Source organism: Ovis canadensis, chromosome 7 (genome assembly GCF_042477335.2).
Source record: "Ovis canadensis isolate MfBH-ARS-UI-01 breed Bighorn chromosome 7, ARS-UI_OviCan_v2, whole genome shotgun sequence".
Taxonomy (NCBI): domain Eukaryota; kingdom Metazoa; phylum Chordata; class Mammalia; order Artiodactyla; family Bovidae; genus Ovis; species Ovis canadensis.
The window spans coordinates 24400883-24428817 of record NC_091251.1 but is presented as its reverse complement, the minus strand read 5'-3'; the positions used below and the strand labels follow the sequence as shown (position 1 = coordinate 24428817).

The following is a 27935-nucleotide window of genomic DNA, read 5'->3' as shown; positions in this document are numbered from 1 at the left end:
CTTTCACTTTCAAGAGGCTCTTTATTTCTTCTTTGGTTTCTACCATAAGAGTGGTGTCATCTGCATATCTGAAGTTATTGATATTTCTCCTGGCAATCTTGATTCCAGCTTGTGCTTCATCCAGCCTGGCATTTCACATGATGTACTCTGTATGTAAGTTAAATAAGCAGGGTGACAATATACAGCTTTTTATATTGACAATATACTCCTTTCCCGATTTGGAACCAATCTGTTGTTCCATGTTCAGTTCTAACTGTTGCTTCTTGACCTGCATACAGATTTCTCAGGAAATCTGTAGGTAAGATTTCTTCAGGTAAGGTGGTCTAGTGTTCCCATCTTTTTAAGAATTTTCCAGTTTGTTGTGATCCACATAGTCAAAGGCTTTGGCATAGTCAATAAATCAGAAGTAGATATTTTTGTGGAACTCTCTCGCTTTTTCCATGACCCAGCAGATGTTGGCAATTTGATCTCTGGTTCCTCTGCCTTTTCTAAATCTAGCTTAAACATCTGGAATTTCACTGTTTACGTACTGTTGAACCGTGTTAATAATGTTAATAAATATATGAACATTCTCTATTCCTTTAAGGGAAAGTGATGAAGGAGCTGGCGAGCCAGCTTGGAAATTCCCAAGACCTCAGCACAAGCCTGGAAAGGGAGGTGAAGGTGTTACAGTGGAGGATTATGGGGGGCATCTGTGGCCGTGCCAAAGGAAAAAAAATCTTGTCAAGAAAAGAGAGTATACAAAGCCCTGTTAATCAAAGCCTGTAACCTAAAGGAGTTCCCTCAAAGCTTTACGCCGCGAACTGCAGGCGAGGCAGGTCCCAAGGGTCAGGCGCCCCTTTCTTCCAGTCCCACAACCTTTCCCTTGGTGCTCACGTCACATGAGTGACCTAGAACTGACCCTTGAGTCTCTCTGGGCCTCCTCCCGGCGCCCCCGCCCCCGCCAGAGCAGATGCCAACTCTGCAGCCGGCAGGATGTAGGGAGATCGTCGAAGTCTCACCCCGTGGTCCAACCCGCCCCGTCGCCATGGTGACCGCCGGAGTCACGCAGCTCCACCCCTTCCTCGCGACGTGGCCCCACCCCTCCGAACCCGGAAGCTCGCGGCTCGCGCTAGCTGCGAGAACAATTCCGGAGGAGGGAGGGCGGCGGTCCAGTCTCGCTCTGCCGCGCGCCCCGCCCCTCGGAGGCCGGCCCTCCAGCGCGCCCCCACGGCTCGCGGCGCTTACAGATACTGAGCGCTCAGGCCTCCAGCCCCAACCCGGGCCCCAGCAGCCTCCGAGGCCGGCCCCCTTTCTGGAGGGAAGAGCCGCCTTGGGAGGAGGGACAGGGACCTGGGGGCGGCCACGGCAGGTGAGGGGTGGGAGGGGTCCTGGGAAGCCTGGGATCTGGGTGTATGATGTGTTTGTGGCAGCAGTGAGAGTGGTTTGTAGCGAGCACGGCTGCCTCTGTCTGTGTGACTTTGTGTGTGTGGCCCTGAGTGTGTCGGCTCATGTGACCATGCACGTGATTGCACGTCCCTGTGTGTGTCTAAGGTCGTGTCTGAGTTCATGGGGGTGATCGATGTGCCTGTGACCCTGCCTTTGTGTGGCTGTCACCCGTGGGGCTGGAAGAAGGTGGAGATCTGTGTGTGGTTCGCCTGGGGTAGGGGGGTCGGGTACTTGACCTGGACATACTCCTGTAATCCCATACTGGGGCTACACTGCTACAGCCCAGGAACCCATTTTTCCTGTAAACTTTGAAGAACTCTGAGCAGACTAGTTATTTTGGAGATTGCACCTCAGCCTGAAAGTGATAAATGCCTTTGTCATTGCTGAGCACGGGCCAAGTGTGAGGAAAGTGGCAGGGCTAAGCTGTCTCCTTTCCTCTTCTCCTTGTCCTCGGGAGTCCTAAATTCTGCATTTATGCTGCTTCTTTGTCTCCACCTACAATGTTCCAGCTCTTCTTGGCAGAGAGCTTCAAGAGACTGAGGGGTAACTGAATAGCTGTGTGCAAATTTCCAAAAGCTTTAGTACTAAGACAGGGTACAAGATGAGATGTGACCGTCAAAATGTCAAGTAGTCAGCTTTTCCCCCATGAGGTTTAGAAGATAATAGAATAAGTTTCTGAAGATAAGGATAAATCTTCCCCCCAGGAAACCTAAAAAAAGAATAGCTCTGTATTGGTGTGGTGAGGTAAGGAGACTTGCATTAAAGAGCCAATGGCATCATCCAGAGACCCTTAGGTTCTAATATTTCGCTATTGCTTGTATCAGTAAGAATCATAGATTGTCCGTATGTAGAGCATATGATTGAGGAAAAGGATCAGAAAATCTCTGACTAGTTGAACTGGTTAGATGACTTAAACATTTGTAAAGGCGATTTCATTGGCTGTGAATTGGCAGGGTCTGTTGAAATCCTGAGGGATAAGTGGACTGTAAAGTGGCTGGTTCTGCTGAAACCTTGATGGAGAAGTGCATGGAATTCTTGGTGCACACTCAAAACTGGCAGTTTTATCCTGGAGCAGCACAAGGGCCAGAGAGGACTGTGTGTCAGTGCTCTCTCTGAGAAGGGGGTTTCCTTAAGCAAGATGAAGGGAAAATTCCTGCCACCCATTTCCCAGCAGCATGAACAGGTGCTTTTGTTTTTGTGAAGAATTGTGAGAGATCAAATCAGCGTTGAGCTTCTGGTCCACATTCTTTCTTATTTAATACCGATCAGTTGGATCACAGTCTCAGTGAACCTTTTTTTTTTTTTTTGCCATATGCAGAATGTTCCCCTTGTGACTTGGAAAAGTATTCCCTTGTAGTGGATGAAAGAGAGCTAGGAGAACAAAATTCCTTTTCATACCACTCACAGCTGCTTTCCCTTTGCAGCAGTTTTTTTTCCCTCTTAAATGTCAGTTGGTCATATGCAACATTTGGTATCTGTCTTACCTTTCATGGACTGCCAAACTAGCACAAGTGTTCAAATCACTTGCTTCTATAAAAATCTAGTCACCGTTCGGTGGAATCTCTCTAACCAGTGAGATTGGTTTTGAAATAAATGTTATGATATTGAGTGGTTGTGGATAATACTGAAGACTGTGGTAAGGAACCTCTTTCTACTTACTCCTGAGGGAAGAAGTGAATGACAGTGAGTGTGTATATCTGTGTACAGTGTGTGTGTGTATATTTGTAGGATAGTTTGGTTTGTGTGTTACAACTGATTCCAAACTATGAATCATTTATTTTATCCCAAGTTTGGTGAATCTAGAAGCAAAATTTCTGACTTTAGTTAGCCAAAGTGTTTTGAGTAGGTGTTTTGTTCTGATCTGTTGAGTAGGGATTTTTTTCTAAACATGTTTTTGATCTTTCCTCCTGTAGAATAGTGATTGTTTATAGTAATTGTATACTAGAAAATGTCTTGATTAGGCAATAGTTAGATGACATAGGAATAGTTCAAGTCTGTCCAGATAGAAAATTTTCCAGAATTAACTATATGTGCCAGTTGCTTTCAGTTAAAAGCAGTGACCAGCTTAGAGAAAGCCTATAGTTCAAATGGCTTCAGTTTTTTAACATGTTTATATTTGTTAAGAGAAAATGGGTATGCAAAGAATGATTTTCTTTATTTCAGTATGAGTAAGAACTACATCCATGCACATTGATTGTCTGTATAATACTGGCTGATGATTTTCTTTATATTTTAGAACCACTGAAGATTTCAATAAACTTTTCTCAGAACCATCCCAGCCTTGAAAGAAAAGGCCAATTATTATAGTGTCAAGGTTGTAAACCTAGTTTAATATTGGATGTCTACATTTACCATCTCCTTGGGGGTCAGTTTAGTAACCCCCAAGGCTAGAGGTAACAGTTGAGATTGCTGAGTGCCCTGTGTTTTGAGGGAGCAGATGTGGAGGGCCAAAGAGGAAGATTCATTGGCTTAAGCATCCCTGGCACCTGACCAGCCCAGAAAAGCCCCTCTAAGTTCTCAGTTCACAGTCAAGCCTAAGACTTAAGTCCTAGGGTCTCAAACTCATCCTAGCCCTGCTAGGAAAACCCAGGCTTGTGCTGCAGTAGAGGACATGGTGCAAAGGAGCATTTGAGTCCTTCCAAACCAGTGATTAGAATTTCTTCATCTGGCAATAAGAATCTGCAACAAGGAACTATAATTTTCAAGTTCCTGTTACGACACAACTTAGATTTTTAAGCAAACAGGGGCAGCTTTAAGTTGAGCATGCCCGGCCAATGTAACACTCATAGGTACCCAGGTTAAAAGGGATTCTAGGATTGACTAGTTTGGTCTGCTTAGGATGTAGTCATTCATTTAGTCGACAGCTAATGCCTGCTGTGTATGAAGCACTATTCTGCACTTTAGGGAGAGGGTAGTGAAACAGTCCTGGATGAGAAAACAAGGCCCCGAAGGGTCAGTGACTTTTCCCAGGTCATAGAACTGTAAAAGCTGGAAATCACTAATCTCAGAATAGAAGACCACCTGTGTTTTAAAGGCACATGTTTTATTTTGTTGCTAGTTATTGTGCCTTCAGGAATGTTCTGGTACCTTATCATGGATCTTTCGGAGTGTATTATATCACTTTCACCACATCCATATGAACAGCAAGTTTGTCCTGTGTTTTGCATTACAATCTATGTGTGTTTCTGAAGCTGTCTCTCCGTGTAGAGTCAGATTTATGGCATTTTATGAATTTATGAGGAAGCAGGCTTACATGAACTCCTGTTTCTAGTGTGGAACTGTTCCCTAGAATTCTGCCAGACAGGACCATCTTTATTAACATAGATTCTTAAGGTTTTGTTGAAAGACGGGTGATTCTACTGCATTTGGAGTCATGTAACTAGGACGGGCAGTCAGGTGTCAGGAAAGACTGTCCTCTGTCTGGTCCTGGTTTTGCAATGGCCATGGGATCTTGGGTAAGTCATTAACATTTTCTAGACTGGATTCCTCTTTTGGAGGAACTAAGGGGGTTGGAATAATTCTCTCTCAGGGTACTTTTTGCTTGCTCTCTGATTATAGGATTTCACCAATTGTTTTCTGTAGTTTTAGTATATGCCGACAAGGTAAAACAGCCCATTTCCTCGGTTTTACCTTTTAAAATATTGTTGGTAGAACCAGACCAGATTCTACATTTAGTTCTGATGTAAACATGAATTCTTGACGTGAAACATCACATGCTTTTATTTCAGGGTTAACCTCCATTTCAGCTAACCATGGGAGAGATTAAAGTCTCTCCTGATTATAACTGGTTTAGAAGTACAGTCCCCCTTAAAAAGGTATGTATGGTTTTACTACAACTCTTCTTTGCAAAATCTTGTATTGTTTTTCATGTGTGATTTAGACATTATGTCTTAGTAGTGTTTGAGAGTAAAGGTTATTGCCAAATATCACTACTGGATTGCAGAACATAACGTTCAGCCCCTTCCCTGTCAAGTATAATCAACTTTTGAGATGCACTCAAGAGTAAAAGCAAGAATGACTGTACTCATTATTTTACAGTTGCTTTTACATATTCAAGCAAGCAGGAATACGTGTACTCCTCTGTATAGTTTGGTGGAAAGCGTAAGCAATAGCACCTGTACAGTAAGTGCAGTTAGATTCTATTAGAAACCATTTTCCTGTTCTTCAAGATTGAAGATTTGTATTAGAGATCCTCTGTTTGCCATAATCGGTACTCATTCTGCCATAGTCATCTTTCAGAAACTTTATTTGCCTGGGTTGTCCAAAAACCCTAAACACTTATGTTGAAGCCTGTTGACTGTGAGTCTCAAATTAATCCCAAATGCTTGGGGATCACATTGACAAAAGTTGTGTCAGAATGAAATCTTTGCTGATCCCCTTGCAGAAGCATTAGAGTACTGTGATCTGAAGATCATCTGTGTTTCTGTTAAAATTATTTTGTCAGGGTAGATAGCTGTGGAAGTAGCATGCAAGTTTGAGTTAATAACAGAGTTACTCTTCCTGTAGAAATTTGAGGTAGAGTTTCCACATATAGACAGAATACCTTTCACTATTGTAGGAAGTCCCCAAATATCTTAATTATTTCAACAGTTTAACAAAGTGGGTAGTGATGTGCCCATTTTACAGATGAGAAAACCAAGGTTCATGGAGGTTAACATGTTAAAGTCACATAGTCTAGTAGAGTTTGGGTTAAAATCAAATTATCTGGCTTCAAAGCCAGAGCTACTTGGCAGCTTAGCAAAGGGAACCTACCTTTCTTCTTGCTACCCCAGGAACTGTTGTCTGCGCTAGAAGAATTGCCACTGGAGTCCCATCCCCTCAAGTAATTCACATGGGCTCCTCTTGATGAACTCATTCAGCAAGCTAATCACTTGACCCAAAGCAACACAAACTTATCGAAATATACTTGGAAGTAGTTGTAGGAAGTAGTTTCATTGATGTAGTGTTCTCCTTTGGTCAGTTTGGTCCACAGGTGATGAAAAGTTTGCTTGAAATTTCATGGTGCTAGATTTTAATTCCAGAAATCTGAATATCGTATCTCGTGTTTTATTACTAGAAGGTTGAAATTTACTGGATGCACTATCAAAGGTCACTAAGATTTTTTACTACAATCACAGCAAAAAGAAACATGAAAAGCAAAAATATGAGTGGCAGAATCCAAAGGGCAAAAACATAATCATGATATACACTGTCACTTGTGAAAGTCCAGAAAGTATTGGATAGGGCCCTCTAGACTTTGCCCTGCCCTGTTCATCTGCTAAGTGACTCCAGTTAGCATGCTGCCACCCGCATTGACACATAGGCCCCACAGCACTGCCAACTTGGAGCTCTCAGAAGATGGAACCTTGGGATTTCCCTGGTGGTCCAGTGGTTAAGACTCCATGCTCCTAATGCAGGGGGGCATGGATTTGATCCCTGGTCGGGAAAATAAGATCCAGCATGCCACATGGCATGGCCAAAGAAAAAAAGTAGAACCTTGAACCTTTTAATGTAAAAGTAGGATAAGTATTGATTTACATTGGCATAAGTTCAAGCAGTTAATGTACTTTTCCAAATGGCACCAAAAAGTCAGCCAAAGAGAACAAAAATTAGCTATCATGCAGTGCATACTGTAGCTAACACTTTTGACACTATTGAACACTCAGTATCTGCCAGACTCTGTGCTGAATGCCTGATTTGTTTCAGCTCATGTAATGCTCATCTTTTTCCCTTACTGGGTCAAAAGCCACTAAATGAGGAAGGTTTCTGATGACCTTCCTCCTTCTCATCCCCTTTTCCCCAAAAATCCAGTTTTCCTCTGAGCCCATTCCCCACACCTGATGCCAGAGAGTTTGAAATACTCTCTGGGGACAATGACACCTACGCCTGCCTCATCCCTTCTCTCTAGCAGAGGTCTCTGTCTCAGAGGCTTGGGCTAGATCAGGCTCCTGAAGCATCTCAACGTGTGGTCCCATCTCTACCCAGTTTATCCTCAGAGCCTGGAGTCTTTTCTTTCTCTCGTCTCCCCTTTCACACACTAACCCTGCTGATCCCAGCCAGCCCTCTGGGCCAGCCCTGGAGAATGACTCTGCAAATTGTCCACCTCCTACATGCGTACATGCACACACACAGCCAGAAATATGGGGAAGAATTAAGATACCATGCACAGAGTTTACTGTTTAATGGTAAACAAAATAAACTTCAAATAATCATGACTGGAAAGGAAAATCCCAAGCTGAGAGAAAAAGGAGCTCTCGGGAAAAGTATAAAGCAGTTCCATGGACTGTGTCAGTTCTGAAGAAGGAAAAGGAGACAAGGCTGTTTATTATATGTACTGGTCTGGTGTGATCCCCACCTTAGTGTGTAAACCACCAAGACAGTGGTATTAAACTTGTCAGCGAAATTATGGTGTTGAAATAACTATTGATATGTAAAATCAAATCCATGAGATTTTTCATTTTCCTCTTATAACTTTCCCTCCAGATTATTGTGGATGATGATGATAGTAAGATCTGGTCGCTCTACGATGCAGGCCCCAGAAATATCAGGTGTCCTCTCATATTTCTCCCTCCCGTCAGTGGAACTGCGGATGTATTTTTCCGGCAGATTTTGGCTTTGACTGGATGGGGTTACCGGGTTATAGCTGTAAGTATTACTGATTTAGGATAACAATGCAGGTCCACATTTTCTGATTTTGTGTGTGTGTTTCTGTTTCTGAGTATAGTAATGGGCATGTTTCTTATTGTAAAATACTGTTTTTCATTTTTAAAATGTGAAAGGGAGTTTTTTTGAAGGAAGGTGGTGTGGTTTGAAAACAAACGGAGGTGCAGAGGAGACAAACCTTTATCGAAGCTTTCCCTACCCTCAGCTTGGACATGCATTTCCTGAATCAGTCTGACTGGTAGGAAGCATTGTTCTTATTTATAGATGAGGAGGCTGAGGTCTGGACATTTTAGAGATGGCTGAGGGTCACACAGCCAGTAGGCAGCAGAGGGTGAATCTGACCCCATTTCCTCCCCCCTTTTATTCCATCATTGCTTGGGAGCAGCAAAGGGTACTGAAACCTTGCTAAAGGTGAGTCTTTGACAGGTGAGGTGAGGTTCATTCATTAGCTCATATTCTTCACGTTTGGTCAACAAGTTTTTTGTTTCTAATTGTTACCACTGAGTTTGGTCTAAATCTAGTTTTGCATTGATCATTCTTTAATCCCCCTCTCTGGGAGGAGGGCGTAGGTGGGAAGGCGCCGTTGCTCACCATAGAGTGTTTGGCACGCCTTGACTAGGTCAGGACTGTGGACTTCGGTTTCCTAACTTCCCCGAAGCAGAGGCCCTGGCTTTGGAGCTGGCGGTTGTTTTCTGGGACCTAGAATATTAACACGTAAATGGTACTCCCCATGGGAGTACTGCTGTTGGTATACATTTTATTTACTGCCTAGAGGAGAGAAAACGTGGACCCAGGCTCTTCTCTCAGAAGGAAACTGCAAATTCCACTGGGGCTACCACCAACTGGGTCACACAAGACAAATGCAGCGCCTCTCCCTCCTGACAGCCCTGCTCTTTCTTGAAAAAACTAGTTACTTTTGGCTGCCTGCTGACTTTCCCCCCCAGGTCTTGTCTTCTCCAGCTAAATCTCTCCAGATTCTTTAACCATTCCTCATATGGTGTGTTGGAAGCCCTGCCACGTAATCCTCCCTTGTTCTGGGTTTTCAGTAATCCCTCTCTGTGGACAGCATTTTAGGAGAGGAGGCTGGTAGCCGCCCTCATCCTCGTCCTTTGCAGCTGAAGTGGTGACATTTTGTGTCTAGGTGATCACTGTTGGTTGGCCAGGGAGAGGGAGACTGAGCAGCCCCCCAGCTGTCTGTCTCACTTTTGAGCGTTCTTCAAAGCAGTCAGCATGTTTTTTCTTTTAAACTGACAAGGCACACAGCCTTACCTTTTGCCTGGATATTTCTTCTTGCCCTCAAGCTTCCTGATGTGGGCATTCCCTATTTCTTAGCTAGATAAAGAATCAAGTAAAAAGACAGCAATGTCTTCAAAATCACTTCATCCTTAATATTTGATCAAAGTGCCAGGAGATTTCTGAAATTTTACTAGACATCTGTTAGTATCTTGCAGTTAAAAATGCATGGATCCTTTTTTCATTTACATTTTTATTGAAATAATTCTAGATTCCCATGCAGTTGTAAGAAATAATAGAGAGATACCCCTTATATACTTTGCCCAGTTTTTCCCAATAGTAACATTTTATAAAACTGTAGTAGAATATCACAGCCAATATTGATGTTAATATAATCCACCAACCTTGTTCACATTTCCAGTTTTACTCATACTCAATTGTTTGTGTGTATATTAAGTTGTATACAACTAGAACACAAATTTTTTTTAATTTAAAATTTTTATTTTAGAGTATAGTTGATTTACAATGTTGTCTTAGTTTCAGGTGTACAGCAAAGTGATTCAGTTATACATATATCCATTCTTTTTCAGAATCTTTTCCCATATAGGTTATTGCAGAACATTGAGTAGAGTTTCCTGTGCTATAATACATCTATTTTATATGTAGTAACACTACTATATATCTATATATGTTAATCCCAAACTTCTAATTTGTCCTTCCCCCAACCTTTCCCCTTTGGTAATGATGTGTGTTTTTGAAGTCTGTGAGTCTGTTTCTGTTTTGTAAATAACTTCATTTATATCATTTAAAGAAATTCCACATATAAGTAATGTCGTACAATATTTATCTTTCTCTTCGTGACTTACTTCACTTACTATGACAGTCTCTAGGTCCATGATGCTGCAGATGGCATTCTTTCATTCTTTTTTATGGCTCAGTAATATTTTATTGTATACATGTAGCACATCTTCTTTATCCGTTCCTATGTTAATGGGTATTTAGGTTGCTTCCATGTCTTGGCTATTGTAAATAGTGCTGCATTGAACATTGGGGTGCATGTATCTTTTTGAATTATGATTTTCTCCAGATATATGCCTAGGAGTGAGATTGCTGATTCAAATAGTAGTTCTATTTTTAGTTTTTTAAGGAACCTCCATACTATTCTCTATAATGATTTTACCAATTTACATTCCCATCAATAGTGTAGGATGGTTCCCTTCTCTCCACACCCTCTCCAGCATTTACTGTTTGTAGACTTTTTGATTATTGCCATTCTGACTGATGTGAGGTTATACCTCATGGTAGTTTTGATTTGTATTTCTTTAATAATTAGCAGTGTTGAGAATCTTTCCATGTGCTTTTGGGCCTTCTGTATGTCTTTGGAGAGCTGTCTATTTAGATCTTCTGTCCATTTTTTTATTTTTGTTTTTTTTGCTGTTGAGCTGCATGAGCTGTTTTGTATATTTTGGAGATTAATCCCTTGTCAGTTGTTTCGTTTGCAAATATTTTTTTCCATTCTGTGGGTTGTCTTTTCATTATGTTTATTGTTCCTTTGCTCTGCAAAAGCTTTTAAGGTCCCATTTGTTTATTTTTGTTTTCGTTACTGTAGGTGGTGGATCCAAAATGATATTGCTGTAATTTATATCAAAGAGTGTTCTGCCTATGTTTTCCTTGAAGAGTTTTATGCTATCCAGTCTTCATTTAGGTCTTTAATCTATTTTGAGTTTATTTTTGTGTATGGTTAGAGGATATTCTGATTTCATTAGAACATTCTAATGAATGTTCTAATTTCATTCTTTTACATGTAGCTGTCCAGTTTTCTCAGCAGCATTTCCATTGTGTATTCTTGCCTCCTTTGTCATAGATTAATTGACCATAGGCATGTTGGTTTATTTCTGGGCTTCCTATCCTGTTCCACTGATCTATATTTCTGAATTTGTGCCAATGCCATACTGTTTTGATTACTGTAGCTTTGTAGTATAGTCTGAAGTCAGGGAGCCTGATTCCTCCAGTGTCATTTTTCTTCCTCAGAATTATGTTGGCTATTTGGGGTCTTTTGTGTTTCCATACAAATTTTTAAATTCTATTCTAGTTCTATGAAATACGCCATTGGTAATTTAATAGGATTTCATTGAATCTGTCGATTGCCTTGGATAGTAGTCATTTTGACAATACTGATTCTTCCAATCTAAGAACATAGTCTGTCTTTCCATTTGTTTGTGTCATCTTCAGCTTCTTTCAGCAGTATCTTATACTTTTCAGAGTACAGGTCTTTTGCCTGCTTAGGTAGGTTTATTCCTAGATATTTTATTCTTTTTGATGCGATGGTAAATGAGATTGTTTCCTCTTTTCTTTCTGATCTTTCCTTGTTAATGTATAGAAATGCAGCATATTTCTGTATCTGCAGAAATAAAAATTTTACAGATTTTTGTATCCTGCAGCTTTACCAAATTTGTTGATGAGCTCTAGTAGTTTTATGGTAGCATCTTTAGGATTTTCTATGTATAATAACATGCCATCTATAAACAGTGACAGTTTACTTCTTTTTCAGTTTGGATTCCTTTTATTTCTTTTTCTTTTCTAATTGCTGTGGCTAGGACTTCCAAAACTATATTAAATAAAAGGGGTGAGATTGGACATCCTTGTCTTGTTCCTGACCCTAGAGGCAATGCCTTTAGCTTTTCACCATTGAGTATGATGTTAGCTGTGGGTTTGTCATATATGGCTTTTATTATGTTGAGGTAATTTCCCTCTATGCCAACTTTCTGGAGAGTTTTTATCATAAATGGGTATTGAGTTTTGTCAAGAGCTTTTTTTGCGTCTGTTGAGATGATCATGCGGTTTTTATTCTTCAGTTTGTTAATATGATGTATCATACTGATTGATTTGTGAATATAGAAAAATCCTTGAACCCCTGAGATAAATCCCACTTGATCATGGTGTATGATCTTTTACTATATTGTTGGATTCAGTAGTACTTTGAGGATTTTTGCATCTATGTTTATCCGTGATATTGGCCTGTAATTTTCTTATTTTGTGAAATTTTTGTCTGGTTTTGGTATCAGGGTGATGGGGGCCTCATAGAATGAGTTTGAGAGTGTTCCTTCCTCTGCAATTTTTTGGAATAGTTTTAAAAGGATAGGTGTTAACTTTTCTCTAAATGCTTGATAGAGTCACCTCTGAAGCCATCTGATCCTGGACTATTGTTTGTTGGAAGTTTCTAAATCATAGTCCCCATCTCTTATAATAGGTCTATTCATATTTTCTATTTTTTCGTGGTGCAGTCTTGGAAGAGTGTACCTTTCTAAGGATTTGTCCACTTCTACATTGTTCGTTTTATTGGCATATAGTTGTGTGTAATAGTTTCTTATTATCCTTAGTATTTCTGTTGTGTCCATTTAATTCTCCTTTTTCATTTCTAATTTTATTGATTTGAGCCTTCTGTTTTTTCTTGAGTCTGGCTAGCTGCTGCTGCTGCTGCTAAGTCACTTCATTCATGTTCAACTCTGTGCGACCCCATAGATGGCAGCCCACCAGGCTCCCCCATCCCTGGGATTCTCCAGGCAAGAATACTGGAGTGGGCTGCCATTTCCTTCTCCAATGCATGAAAGTGAAAAGTGAAAGTGAAGTCGCTCAGTCCTCTCAGACTCTTCGAGACCCCATGGACTGTAGCCTACCAGGCTCCTCCGTCCATGGGATTTTCCAGGCATGAGTACTGGAGTGGGGTGCCATTGCCTTCTCCAAGTCTGGCTGCTGCTGCTGCTGCTAAGTTGCTTCAGTCGTATCCGACTCCGTGCGACCCCATAGACGGCAGCCCACCAGGCTTCCCTGTTGCTGGGATTCTCCAGGCAAGAACACTGGCTAGAGGTTTATCAATTTTATTTATCTTTTCGGAGAAACAGCTTTTAATTTCATTGACCTTTTCTATTGTTCTCTTTGTCTCTATTTCATTTCTGCTCTAATCTGTATGGCTTCCTTCTTTCTACTTTAGATTTTTTTTTTCGTTTTCTAGCTGCTTTGGATGTAAGGTTAGGTTGTTTGAGACTTTTCTTGTTTCTTGAGGTAAGATTGTATTGCTGTGAACTTCCATCTTAGAACTGCTTTTGCTGTGTTCCATCAGTTGTGGATTATTGTGATTTTATTTTCATTTGTCTCTAGGTATTTTTTGTTTCCTCTTTGATTTCTTCAGTGATCCATTGGTTGTTTAGTAACATACTGTTTAGCTTTCACTTGTTTTTGTTTTGTTTTACAGTTTTTTTTCCTTGTAGTTGACTTCTAATCTTATAGCATTGTGATCAGAGAAGATGCCTCATACGATTTCAATTCTCTTAAATTTACCAAAGCTCACTTTGTGGCCCAGCATGTAATCTGTCCTGGAGGATGTTCCATGTGCACTTGAGAAGAATGTATGTTCTGCTTTAGGATAGAATGTTCTATAAATATCAATTAAGTGCATTTGGTCTAATGTGTCATTTACAGTTTGTGTTTCCTTATTGATTTTCCGCCTGGATGTTCTGTCCATTGATGTAAGTGGGGTGTTCAAGTCCCCCACTATTATCATGTTCCTATTGATTTCTCCTTTAAGCAGTTGCCTGTATATTGAGGTGCTCCTACGTCGGGTGCTTATTTATTTACAATTGTTACATCTTCTTCTTGGATTAACCCCTTGATCATTTTGTAGTGTCCTTCTTTGTCTCTTTTAACAGTCTTTATTTTCAAGTCTATTTTGTCTGACAAGAGTATCGCTCCTCCAGATGTCTTTGATTCCCATTTGCTTGGAATGCCTTTTTCCATCCTTTTAGCTGCAGTCTGTATGTGTCCCTGGATGTGACTGTATCTCTTATAGACAGCATATAAATGGGTATTTATTATTATTAACGTGCTTATTTTGGGCTGTGCTGGGTCCTTCATTGATGCGTGGGCTTTTCTCTAGTTGCAGCAAGCAGGGGCTACTCTCTAGTTGTGGTTCATGGGCTTCTGACTGTGGTAGTTCTTCTTGTGGATTCTTTACCACTGAGCCACCAGGGAAGCCCTGGTTCTTGTTTTTTGATCCATTCAGCTAGTCTGTGTGTTTTGGTTGGAGCATTTAATCCATTTACATTTAAGATAATTATCAATATGTATGTTCTTATTGCTGTTTTGTTAATTGTTTTGGATGTGGTTTTATAGGTCATTTTTCCTCTTCCTCTTTTTTTTCTCTTCTGACCACTCCAGTATTCTTGCCTGGAGAATTCCATAGACAGAGATGTCTGGGGCTGCAGTCCATGAGGTCACAAAGAGTTGGACATGACCAAGTGGCTAACATACTTTCACTTGCGATTTGATGACTATCTTTAGTGTTTTGTTTGGATCAATTTTTCTTTTCTATGTGTATCTATTGTAGATTTTTGGTTTGCAGTTACCATGAGGTTTTGATATAGCGTGCTCTCTCTCGCTCTCTCTCTTTCTCTCTGTCTCTCTCTGTACATACATACACACACACACACACACACACACACACTATTGTTCTAAGTGCTGGTCTCTTAATTTCAAATGCATTTCTAATGTCTTGCATTGTAATTCTTGCTATTTGGAAAGGAAATTGATGTGAATTGAAATTGTTGTATATGTAGTATCACTACAGTGTGATTTTTATTTTTATTTTTTTAATTGTTCTGTTAGATAAAATTGGAATTTTGAAGTCTAGGATAAGATGAGAGCTTATTTTCCCATGTTTTGAAAAAGGAGCAGAGATTGAGCAAATGAGAAACACTGTTGTGAGAGCCCTAAATTTTTCAGATACGTATGAATTGTATTTTACTTTTACAGTTTTTAAAATAAATTTAAAACTTGTTATATTCTAGTTGCAGTATCCAGTTTATTGGGACCACCTTGAATTCTGTGATGGATTCAGAAAACTTTTAGACCATTTACAATTGGATAAAGTGAGTACCTTAAAACTAGTTACTCACATGTGATTTTATTTATTTATTTTATTTATTTTTTTCACATGTGATTTTAATGCAATGATTACATCATTGTCTGGTGTTGTCTTTTATTTTTTAATAACAGCTCTTTTGAGCTAGAATTCACATACCATACAGTTTACCTTTTTAAAGTGTATAATTCACTGTTATTTAATATATTCAGAGATATGTGCAATCATCACAACAGTCAATTTTTGAACATTTTTTCCACCCCAAAAAGAAACCCCATACTTAGCAGACACTACCCTGCTTCCTCCCTGGAGCCCTGTCTGTGGATTTGCCTGTTATGGATATTTTATATAAATATAAAGATGTAATTTGTGGTCTTTTGTGACTGGCTTTTTTCACTTCTCACGAGATTTTCAAGGTTCATCGATGTTGCAAATTCTATCAATAATTCATTCCTTTTAATTGTTAAATAAAATCCCATTGTATGGATAAAACACATTTTATTTACCCATTCATCACTTGATTTGTTTTCCACTGGTTAGTTTTTATGAGGGATGTTGCTATGAACATTCTTACACAAATTTCTGTGAAGACAGATGTTTTCAGTTCTCTTGAATACATGTCTAGGAGTGGAAATACTGAATTACCGAATTAAAATTTCTGTTTTCTTAAACAGAAACTGCAAAGTAGTTTCATTTTCTAATGTAATCTGGAAATAATATTTTTTTTAACTACTATAACTTATGCACCATTGTATTGTTTCTTGACAGGGTATAGACATTGCCTTTAAACACAGTATTTCCTAAACTTCTAACTGCTGTAAATATTTCAGTCTAATGACTGGTGATAACATTATATTCTGTGGTTGGTGATAATTAAAACAGTTTTTTGATACTTAAAGATCAGTCATTGTTTTTAGGATCCTTGTGTTTGTTTCCGATTAGGTTCATCTCTTTGGGGCTTCTTTGGGAGGCTTTTTGGCCCAAAAGTTTGCTGAATACACTCACAAATCTCCCAGAGTCCACTCCCTCATCCTCTGCAATTCCTTCAGTGACACCTCTATCTTTAACCAAACATGGACCGCAAACAGGTAAGAATGTAAACCTTCGACCAACAGTTTTGTTATTTTCAGTGGAATTGAAAATGGTGATGTTTGGTTTTTTTGAAGCATTAGGGAGGGAGGGGCCATATATACTTTTGTCTTCTGAAACCATCCTGGCTTTTAGCATTAGAAATGGTCACCCTTGCAAAGGAAAAGAATTGAAAGAATTCTAACTTCAGTGGTTCCCGTTACTCTAAATCATTGCCTGGCTTTGTGTATTATGGTTCCAATGCCTTTACAGTTTCCCTTCAGAGCTTATCTCACTGATACTGTGTTCTGCTTGCTCCACTTAGTATTTTGTGTACAGAGTTCTGTGTAATGACTGTTAGGTTTTTTTTAAGACCTTGGGCTTCTCTCAATTTTTCATCAGGTTCAACTGTAAATCTTTGTGTGTAAATTACTTTTGTTCTTCTCTTTCTGGGTCATTTCCTTGAGATAGGTTCCCCGAAATGGAGAGACTGTTTAGTTCGCTGGCACTTGTACAACATTAGTCTGCTTTTTAGAAAGATGGAGAGGGCAGAATGTTTTGCAAGGCAACCAGTGGGGTACCTGCTTTCTCTGAGCCATCCCTTCATTGATTTTATCATTTGAATTAGTTTTATAGATGTCTAATGGTACCTTAAAGCTGACTTCACTATATTTCTTTCATTGCTAGCAAGGCTAGGCTCTACCCCCCAAAAGTAGCCTATTGACTTAACTTACCTGAGTGATCAGATTGGTTTTCACAAAATGTTCTAGGTAAACATTGTTTTCATGGTTTTCACAACTATTTACTATTGCATTCTGATTTTTAAAAAAATGTTTCCTGATGTTTTCTCGCTTGTTTACTCAGCATTTGTGCAGCAATTTCTTGTATGCATTAGACAGATACTTCATGTCAATATGATGCAAAAATCGTTCTTTTTGACGATTTTTTCATGTTGTTTTGATTGTCAGAAGCCAAGATTTCCCCCACTTGGTGCTCTTGCGTATCAGGAATTTTTTATCAAATGTCTGAGTACTTACTATGTGCCACACAGAGGCTTCAGGGGTGAACAGAGCCAAGAGGATGACCACCCCTCCCACTCACCCACAGAAAACACCCAGGCAGCATCCCCTTTAGAAGTTAAGAAGCTGTTGGGATGGGTTGGAGTTGAGAACTTAGATCATTGAAGGTGACTGAAAGATGGCTAACTGGTCCTTATGAGGGGCGTTTACTGAGAATGTACATCAGAAGGTGGTCTGTACCTTTTATAAGTTATTTTCAGCATAGGTTTTAAAAAATTCATGTTTATCCTATATAAGGGCTCCCAATGTAATTAATGGAGTACACTCTTAACTAAAGATCACATATAGAAATACATGAAGACTGAATTGCCTTGAATTAGCCCAAGAATCCACTAGTAGCAATAGTAGGTATAATAACTCTGTGATTTTACTATTTTGAAATCTATCCTTTAATGTTAATCAAAGGGTGATATAAACCTTCAGATTAATATAGTAAGTGTTCAGTTTTCCACAAGTAGCTTAGCCATTGAAAATAAGACCAACTAGAAAATAAAATCTTGGAATTATCAGAATGTTTATTGCAATAAAGGCATTTTGAAATATTGCTTGTAATTATTCCCAATCCTCAAAAGTTTGATCATATGAAACCATAACTCTTTGGGAACTTGAGAAAGCATTTATAAAAACTAGATGCTTCAAAACTAGCTCTTTGAAGGAAGAGACTGGGTTTTTTAAATCTCTAAATCCCAAATGCCTAGTTAATACAGAGATTCAATATTGAATGAATGCTTGCCACTCATGTATAGTCTTGTAAGTTTAAATGTCAGTTTTTTTGTTTTTTTACAGCTTTTGGCTGATGCCATCATTTATGCTTAAAAAAATAGTTCTTGGGAACTTTTCCTCTGGCCCAGTGGACCCTATGATGGCTGATGCCATTGATTTCATGGTAGACAGGGTAAGGATCATGACCTTGGGGAGGGGACACCTTGACCTGGGAATTTTCATGTCTTCTTGGCTCCTGAGAAATACCTGTCTCTCTCAGTGTGTATTAGAGGTGTTTGTTAAGCACTTTTCCACATTAACTTTAATACATCCAGATGGATATTATGGCTGCTGAATAATTTATCAGAATCATTTGGGGAAATTAAAAAAATACAGATTCTAAGGCCTCACACTAGACCTTGAACTGGAATCCCTGGCCAAGGGCTCTGGGAACTCCTCCACTTCTACCTCCCCAGGTCAGTGTGATGGAGCAAGTTTGTAGATATGCATGTAGGAACTACTGGATAGATATTTTTTCTGAGGCCTCTTCCAGCTCTAAGATCACTGAAATGTTTCTCTGTCTTCATTAAGCTTGTGGAATGGGCTTGCTGCCCACAGGCACCTGGTTCAAGAGGCAGCTCAGGTTGAGGGTTGTGGAAGGCCAGGTGCCCAAAACAGGAAAATATCACCACTTCCAGGGCCCAGTTATGGTCTCAAATACATTGTGTCTCCTCAGAGGTTAACTTACTGGCCCTACCACACATAATGTCACCTTTATAAATAGGATATTATCTGTGGATTTAATGTAATTGTGAAAAAAAATTTTTTTGAAAAACTTTTACCTGTGTTTTTTCCTGCAGCTGGAAAGTTTGGGTCAGAGTGAACTGGCTTCAAGACTTACCCTGAATTGTCAAAATTCTTATGTGGAACCTCATAAAATTCGGGACATCCCTGTAACCATTATGGATGTAAGTTTACTTTAAGTAAAACAGATGCTTTACCTTTTTTATATGTACATGTCAAGATCCACCTCACAAATCATTTTACGATTTTTCAGTGTTGCTTCAAACACTGCCTTGAATTTGTTTTTACCACCTGCCCCCCACACAGCTTTCTCAATTTCAAAAAAAATCTTTTATTGCTTATCCTGTATTTTTCCTGGAAGGAATAACACCATTGAAATAAAAATAAATTTAAACAAACATGGTAGTCCTTACCCCTTTTGGTTTGCTTTGCTGTTCTTTTTAAGCTGTTACAAATCTGGGCAGCAAAATGAAGGTGCCAGAATTCCATAAAGGCTAGTTAACACAAAAGCTTGCTTCTTACATGTCTTTTAATTGTAGTAAAATACACATAACAAAATTCACCATTTAAACTACTCTTAAGTGTACATTTCAGTAGCATTAAGTATATTTATAGTGTGGTCCAACTGCCACTGTTATCCATCTCCAGAACTTTCCATCATCTCAAACTGAAACTCTGTACCCATTAAACAATAACTCTTCCTTCACCATTCCCCCTACAGACCCTAGTAACCTTTGTCCTACTTTTTTGTCTGTATGAATTTACCTGTTCTAGGTACCTCATGTAAGTAGAATCATATAAATATCCTTATGTATCTGGCTTGTTTCATTTAGCATATTTCTAAGCTTTATCCATGTTAAAGCATATGTTAAAAATACCCAGTTATCCTCCAATTAAAAATAAATTAAAAGATTTAAAACCCATTCCCTTTTACAGTTGGGTAATATTGCGTTGTATGTATATACCGCAGTTTGTTTATCCTTTCATCTGTTGATAGACATTTGAGTTGTTTCCACCTTTTGGCTATTGTGAATAATGCTGCTGTAAATATTGGTGTGCAAATACACATTCAAGGGTCTATTTTCAATGCTTTTGGGTGGTGCATACCTAGAAGTGGAATTGCTGAAGCATTTGATAATTCTGTTTAACTCCTAGAGGGACTGCCTTACCATCTTCCACAGGGGCCATCCCATTTTACATTCCCATGAGCAGTGCGTATGGTCTCCAATTGCTCCATATCCTCGCCAATATCCTTGTTATTTTCTGTTGTTTTTTTTTAAATAGCGGTCACCCTAATGGATGTGAAGTGGTATCTCACTGTGGCTTTGACTTTTTATTTTAATCATATAACTGTTTGTCTCACAATAGATTTATTCCTAAATGCAAGTAATATGGTGTTTAAATTAAAAACTGATTTTTATCAGGAAATTATTACGAACGTGTACAATAACTTACCATTTTCTATTATAATTGCTACATTCCAGCATTTACAATGACACAGAGTAAGCTTGTCAATACTCTCAAAGAAATACATGGTCCTCATAGTGCATTTGCTCTGCCCGCACTTTCAAAGCTATGCTCACCACTTAAGTACATGGTCACTTAAAATGTCTAGAAGTTTTAGCAGGGTGGAGACGCACCTATCTTTATTTTCATGTTGTTTTTTTTTTTTGTCTTATTTGAATAATTTTTGCATGAGTTTGAACATAAATTTATGTGAGTATTATAAGATTCTTGAGTCATATATTGCAGACTTCCAACAGTGGCTCCCCCAGGAAAGGGCCTGGACTTTTTATCTAATATTCTTAATTTTTTCAATAATTATTTTCACAGAGCATATCATACATATAACTGTTTTTAAATTAATACTAAGTTCTTTTGGGGTTTCATGATCTTTTTGAAATTGGTGTTTTCAGTGATTGTTTTCTATTAATGTTCTGTTAATTTAATTAACTATCTTTGAGGACAAATGAAATTCATGGTAGAATTTTTTTCCCCTAAACAATGCAAAAGACATTTGGCAATAAAATCTGGGCTTCTTACTTCTTACTTTGGAGTCACTAGGGATGAGCAGAAGGTGGTGGCCCAGGCTTCAGAAAGGTTCAGCCATGTCTCCTGAAAGGAGTGCTTGGGGGGACACTTCGCTTAATGTGAAAAGAACACATTGAAATAACAGTTTTGTCCTCATATTATTTTAAAGGTGTTTGACCAGAGTGCACTTTCAACTGAAGCTAAAGAAGAAATGTACAAACTGTATCCTAATGCCCGGAGGGCTCACCTTAAAACAGGAGGCAATTTCCCATACCTGTGCAGAAGTGCAGAGGTGAATCTCTATGTACAGGTAGGCCCTAGTATGGAACCCAGAGCCCTTTGACCCCAGAGTCTATGGTTTGAAACATAAAGCTTTTTGGTGGTGGAGAGAGAGAACTATAGAATTCTCTGTAGGAATGAAGCACTAACTTGATAAAGGTGGTCTCCATGAATAATTTATAGAATTCAAGCATAGTAGAGACACCTGGGTGACTATCTGCCCACTCTCCCTTTTCTATGAACCACAGGCCTGAACTCACACACTGAAGTAGCCATTTGGTACCATGGAACCTTGACTCCCAGATTCAAGGAATTCAGTCAGGACACCAGACTTAAAATGGAGTCAATCTGAAGTCCCATGACTTCTTTTTTTTTTTTAATTTTTATTTTTACTTTATTTTACTTTACAATACTGTATTGGTTTTGCCATACATTGACATGAATCCACCACGGGTGTACATGCGTTCCCAAACATGAACCCCCCTCCCACTTCCCTCCCCATAACATCTCTCTGGGTCATCACTATGCACCAGCCCCAAGCATGCTGTATCCTGCATCAGACATAGACTGGCGATTCAATTCTTACATGATAGTATACATGTTTCAATGCCATTCTCCCAAATCATCCCACCCTCTCCCTCTCCCTCTGAGTCCAAAAGTCTGTTATACACATCTGTGTCTTTTTTGCTGTCTTGCATACAGGGTCGTCATTGCCGTCTTTCTAAATTCCATATATATGTGTTAGTATACTGTATTGGTGTTTTTCTTTCTGGCTTACTTCACTCTGTATAATCGGCTCCAGTTTCATCCATCTTATCAGAACTGATTCAAATGTATTCTTTTTAACGGCTGAGTAATACTCCATTGTGTGTATGTACCACAGCTTTCTTATCCATTCATCTGCTGATGGACATCTAGGTTGCTTCCATGTCCTGGCTATTATAAACAGTGCTGCAATGAACATTGGGGTACACGTGTCTCTTTCAATTCTGGTTTCCTCGGTGTGTATGCCCAGCAGTGGGATTGCTGGGTCATAAGGCAGTTCTATTTGCAATTTTTTAAGGAATCTCCACACTGTTCTCCATAGTGGCTGTACTAGTTTGCATTCCCACCAAGAGTGTTCCATTGATCTATATTTCTGTATTTGTGCCAGTACCATACTGTCTTGATGACTGTGGCTTTGTAGTAGAGCCTGAAGTCAGGCAAGTTGATTCCTCCAGTTCCATTCTTCTTTCTCAAGATTGCTCTGGCTATTCGAGGTTTTTTGTATTTCCATACAAATCTTGAAATTATTTGTTCTAGTTCTGTGAAAAATATCGCTGGTAGCTTGATAGGGATTGCATTGAATTTGTAAATTGCTTTGGGTAGTATACTCATTTTCACTATATTGATTCTTCCAATCCATGAACATGGTGTATTTCTCCATCTATTAGTGTCCTCTTTGATTTCTTTCATCAGTGTTTTATAGTTTTCTATATATAGGTCTTTAGTTTCTTTAGGTAGATATATTCCTAAGTATTTTATTCTTTTCGTTGCAATGGTGAATGGAATTGTTTCCTTAATTTCTTTTTCTACTTTCTCATTATTAGTGAATAGGAATGCAAGGGATTTCTGAGTGTTGATTTTATATCCTGCAACTTTACTATATTCATTGATGAGCTCTAGTAATTTTCTGGTGGAATTTTTAGGGTTTTCTATGTAGAGGATCATGTCATCTGCAAACAGTGAGAGTTTTACTTCTTCTTTTCCAATTTGGATTCCTTTTATTTCTTTTTCTGCTCTGATTGCTGTGGCCAAAACTTCCAGAACTATGTTGAATAGTAGCGGTGAAAGTGGGCACCCTTGTCTTGTTCCTGACTTTAGGGGAAATGTTTTCAATTTTTCACCATTGAGGATAATGTTTGCTGTGGGTTTGTCATATATAGCTTTCATTTATGTTGAGGTATGTTCCTTCTATTCCTGGTTTCTGGAGAGTTTTTATCATAAAGGGATGTTGAATTTTGTCAAAGGCCTTCTCTGCATCTATTGAGATAATCATATGGCTTTTATTTTTCAATTTGTTAATGTGGTGAATTACATTGATTGATTTGCAGATATTGAAGAATCCTTGCATCCCTGGGATAAAGCCCAATTGGTCATGGTGTATGATCTTTTTAATGTGTTGTTGGATTCTGATTGCTAGAATTTTGTTGAGGATTTTTGTATCTATGTTCATCAGTGATATTGGCCTGTAGTTTTCTTTTTTTGTAGTATCTTCGTCAGGTTTTGGTATTAGGGTGATGGTGGCCTCATAGAATGAGTTTGGAAGTTTACCTTCCTCTGCAATTTTCTGGAAGAGTTTGAGTAGGATAGGTGTTAGCTCTTCTCGAAATTTTTGGTAGAATTCAGCTGTGAAGCCGTCTGGACCTGGGCTTTTGTTTGCTGGAAGATTTCTGATTACCGTTTCAATTTCTGTGCTTGTGATGGGTCTGTTAAGATTTTCTATTTCTTCCTGGTTCAGTTTTGGAAAATTGTACTTTTCTAAGAATTTGTCCATTTCTTCCACGTTGTCCATTTTATTGGCATATAATTGCTGATAGTAGTCTCTTATGATCCTTTGTATTTCTGTGTTGTCTGTGATCTCTCCATTTTCATTTCTAATTTTATTGATTTGATTTTTCTCTCTTTGCTTCTTGATGAGTCTGGCTAATGGTTTGTCAATTTTATTTATCCTTTCAAAGAACTGGCTTTTGGCTCTGTTGATTTTTGCTATGGTCTCTTTTGTTTCTTTTGCATTTATTTCTGCCCTAATTTTTAAGATTTCTTTCCTTCTACTAACTCTGAGGTTCTCCAATTCTTCCTTTTCTAGTTGCTTTAGGCGTAGAGTTAGGTTATTTATTTGACTTTTTTCTTGTTTCTTGAGGTATGCCTGTATTGCTATGAACTTTCCTCTTAGCACTGCTTTTATAGTGTCCCACAGGTTTTGGGTTGTTGTGTTTTCATTTTCATTAGTTTCTATGCATATTTTGATTTCTTTTTTGATTTCTTCTGTGATTTGTTGGTTATTCAGAAGTGTGTTGTTCAACCTCCATATGTTGGAATTTTTAATAGTTTTTGTCCTGTAATTGAGATCTAATCTTAATGCATTATGGTCAGAAAAGATGCTTGGAATGATTTCAGTTTTTTTGACCCATGACTTCTTGGTCTAATTTTAATGCATTAAAACATACACACAATCTAACACACACCACCTCTTCAAATACCTGCCTAAACTGGTATTAGAATAGTGGTGAGAAATGGCTGCTTTGCAATTTGGCAAATAGTATCAAGAGCCTTAAAAAACCAGTCATGTTCTTTGATCCTGTCATCCACATGTGGCTACAGATCCTAAGGAGAGGATTGTAAATACAAAACAACCTGATTCCCAGAGACAGTCATTATGATATTAGAACAGCAGAGGATAGGAAGGACCTGATTCCTAGCAGCAGAGGAGAAGGGTAAACACCTGCTTGAGAAGCAGCATGCTGCAATTTAAAATGTTAGTAAGAATATGTAGTTGCCCAGAAAGACTGGTTACGTAATGATTTTTGACTTTTTGTTTTCTAATTTTCCTCTAGTTAGTGGACGGAGGAGCCTGGTGGGCTGTGGTCCATGGGGTTGCGAAGAATCAGACACGACTGAGCGACTTCACTTTCACTTTTCACTTTCATGCATTGGAGAAGGAAATGGCAACCCACTCCAGTCTTCTTGCCTGGAGAATCCCAGGGACGGGGGAGCCTGGTGGGCTGCCATCTCTGGGGTCGCACAGAGTCAGACACGACTGAAGCGACTTAGCAGCAGCAGCAGTATTACTCTAGTTTTTCAGTGTTTATATGTTTATTTTTATTGAGATATAATTGGTTTTTTGGGCTTCCCTGGTGGCTCAGATGGTAAAGCATCTGCCTGCAATGTAGGAGACCCAGGTTCAATCCCTGGGTCGGTACGATTCCCTGGAAAAGGGAATGGCAACCCACTCCAGTATTATTCCCTGGAGAATTACATGGACAGAAGAGCCTGGCAAGCTATCGTCCACAGAGTCTCAAAGAGTCAGACACAACTGAGTGACTAACACATACATAGTTGGTTTATAATGTTAGTTTCACATGTTCTATGTAGTGATTCAACATTTTTAGATTACAAATTATATTCCATTTAAAGTTATTGTAAGATATTGGCTATATACCCTGTGATGTACAGTATCTCCTTGTGGCTTATTTTATATGTGGTAGTTTTTACCTTTTAACCTCATACCCCAGTCTTGGTCCTTCTCTGAGTACTCTGTAATTTAGAAGTAAAAATTATCAATATACAACAGTGATGTTTAAAATAATCATTCTGCATTTCTACAGATACATTTGCTTCAATTCCATGGAACCAAATACGCAGCTATTGACCCATCAATGGTCAGTGCCGAGGAACTTGAGGTGCAGAAAGGCAGCCTTGGCGTCAGTCAGGAGGAGCAGTAGCTGTTAGTGACGAATGGTCCAGCGTGTTTGTACAATCAGTGACGTCAGTGCCCGCCAGTCGGCCTCTCTTCGGTTGGTCAGGTTCACCGGTTATCACTGTGTTTGGAACTAGGACTGATGGTCATCTTTGTGACAGGCGGCGGCTCTTCTAAGCCAGTGTAACTATTTCCTCTTCCGTTTTTTAGCTTTTGAACTTAAGTACTTTTGGAGACTCCCATTTTAAGAACTGAAAATTTTGCTACCAAAAGTATTTACCCACTGTGTTCTTAATTGTTAATTTCTTAGTTTGGGGGTTTTGCAGATTTTTTTTCCTTTTCTTTCTGTCTTCCTTTCTTCCTGTTATTTGCTGTAAATGCTGCATAGCCATGTTATATATCAGCACATTTTTTTTTTATGCTTTCTTGGTTATAACAGTTATTAGAGTGCCAAGGCCGTCACCCACTGTTTGCTCTCCTGCAAATCAACTACTTCTAATTTCCAGTTAAGCCAGTTGTTTTTAATTTTGGCTGTTGTCTTTCTACCCATTACAGTCTTTGGAATAAAAATTCAATTTCAATGAGTTGAATTTTATGATTTTATGATTTTTATGGCTTTTATGATTATCGCAGCTGCCAAATGGGCTGCCTACACATAGGACTCTGAGAAGCAGACTGTGGTGTTTGCCAAACCTGTGTGACTTTTGGTAAGTGACTTAATCTCTCTAAAGCACACTTTGTTCATTGTTAGATTACAAAAACAGTCATTTACTGAGCTGCTGCTCTGGCAAGGTACTTTTCATACCTGCTTTTTGCCCCTTCAGTGGAAAAATTTAAACACACATAGAGAAAATAGCATAATGAACTACATCCCCATCAGCTTCAAAAATTATCAGCTCATGGATGGTTTTGCATCATCTCTTACCCCACCCTCACTTTCTCTACACATACTCATACCACTGGGTTATTTTAAGGCAATTTCTGATATCTTATTTCATCTGTAAATATTTTTCTATGTACCTCCAAGACATAATGCCATTATCACACTTTAAAAAATTCAGCAGTAATTCTTTCATACTAATATCAAGTCAGTGTTCCTATTTGTGATTCTCTCATAAATTATCTTTTTACAGTTGACTTGTTCTATTTAGCTTCCAAAGTTCACACTTTGGAAGGACCAGAACCGACCAAAAAGATCCTCCATGACAAAAGATATTAAGAAGAAATCACAACCAGATGGGTAGGAGAGCACAGTTGGAATATAGCCAAGTCCCATACCCCCAGGTTGGGGACCCACATACAGGAGAATTATAATTGCAGAGTTCTCCAAAGAGGGTTCCAAGCCCCAAGTCAGGCTCCCCAGCCCAAAGGTCCTGCACTGGCAAGATGAGCCCCCAGAGCATTTGGCTTTGAAAAGCAAGCAGGGCTTACTTTCAGTAGTCCCAGAGGGCTGGGGGAGATAGACAATCCACTCTCAAAGGGTGCACAGAAAACCTCACATGTTCTGGGTTGCAGGGCAGGAGCAGTAATTTGATAGGAGCCTGGGTCAGACCTACTTGCCTTTTAAAGTTTCCTGGAGAGTCAGGAGGCAACTGCAGCTCATGCTAAGGGCATAGACACTGCTGGCAGCCAATCTTGGCAGCTCATTCTTCCATGTGGACACTGGTGCTGGCAAGTGCCATCATGGAATCCTCCCTCTAGCCTGGCTCTGGCTCAGCCTGCATGCACCACTGCTGGGATGCCTTAGGCCAAGAGTTGAAAAATATACTAGAAGAAATCAACAGTAGAGTTAATGGTACAGAGAAATGGATCAATGAGCTGGAAGATGAAGAAGTGGAAATCACTGAAGCCAAACAGAAAAATAATGAAAAGGAGACAAAGAGACCTCTGTGGCAACATCAAGTTCACTAATATTCACATTATAGAGGTCCAAGAAGGAGAAAAGAGCTTAGAATATACTTGAAGGCATAAAAGCTGAAAACTTCCCTAACCTAGGAAATGAAACAACCAACCAATCTAGGAATTGCTGAGTCCCTACAGAATTAACCCAAAGAGAAACACACTAAGACACATTGTAGTCAAAATGGCAGAAATTAAAGAGAAAATTAACCCATTACTGAATTGAGGATTTTTGCAGAAACTAATACCTGGGGCTATAATATGTCTCTGGTCCATCATGTGTTAAAAGCAGCAAGTGAAAAATAAAAGGAAGTCCTAGAAAGCTATCAGCTAACTTTTCAGCAGAAACTCCACAGGCCAGAAGAGAGTGGCATAATATACTTAAAAGTGATGA

At 39.1% G+C, this 27935-nt stretch overlaps 1 protein-coding gene across 2 annotated transcripts; it reads left to right on the top strand.

The window, feature by feature from the left end:
- The first annotated feature begins 950 nt into the window (after positions 1 to 950).
- Positions 951 to 26226, top strand: SPG21 (SPG21 abhydrolase domain containing, maspardin). 2 transcript variants are annotated; one of them, XM_069595396.1, is made up of 9 exons: positions 951 to 1351; positions 5157 to 5243; positions 7891 to 8052; positions 15147 to 15227; positions 16163 to 16308; positions 18154 to 18262; positions 18930 to 19037; positions 21074 to 21214; positions 25551 to 26226. In XM_069595396.1, exons 2-9 carry the CDS (start codon positions 5181 to 5183, stop codon positions 25665 to 25667), a joined length of 927 nt encoding a protein of 308 aa, XP_069451497.1. In that variant the 5' UTR covers positions 951 to 1351; positions 5157 to 5180; the 3' UTR covers positions 25668 to 26226. The 2 variants fall into 2 exon arrangements, with proteins under 2 accessions (XP_069451497.1, XP_069451498.1); XM_069595397.1 differs by lacking the exon at positions 951 to 1351 and adding an exon at positions 2713 to 3064.
- The last annotated feature ends 1709 nt before the right edge of the window (positions 26227 to 27935 follow it).

Excerpts from the sequence above, each read along its gene's own strand:
- SPG21 (XM_069595396.1), top strand. The coding sequence starts at position 5,181 with ATGGGAGAGATTAAAGTCTCTCCTGATTATAACTGGTTTAGAAGTACA. Across the intron at positions 18,263-18,929 it reads TTGATTTCATGGTAGACAGG|CTGGAAAGTTTGGGTCAGAG; the intron begins GTAAGGATCATG and ends TTTTTCCTGCAG. Across the intron at positions 19,038-21,073 it reads TCCCTGTAACCATTATGGAT|GTGTTTGACCAGAGTGCACT; the intron begins GTAAGTTTACTT and ends ATTATTTTAAAG.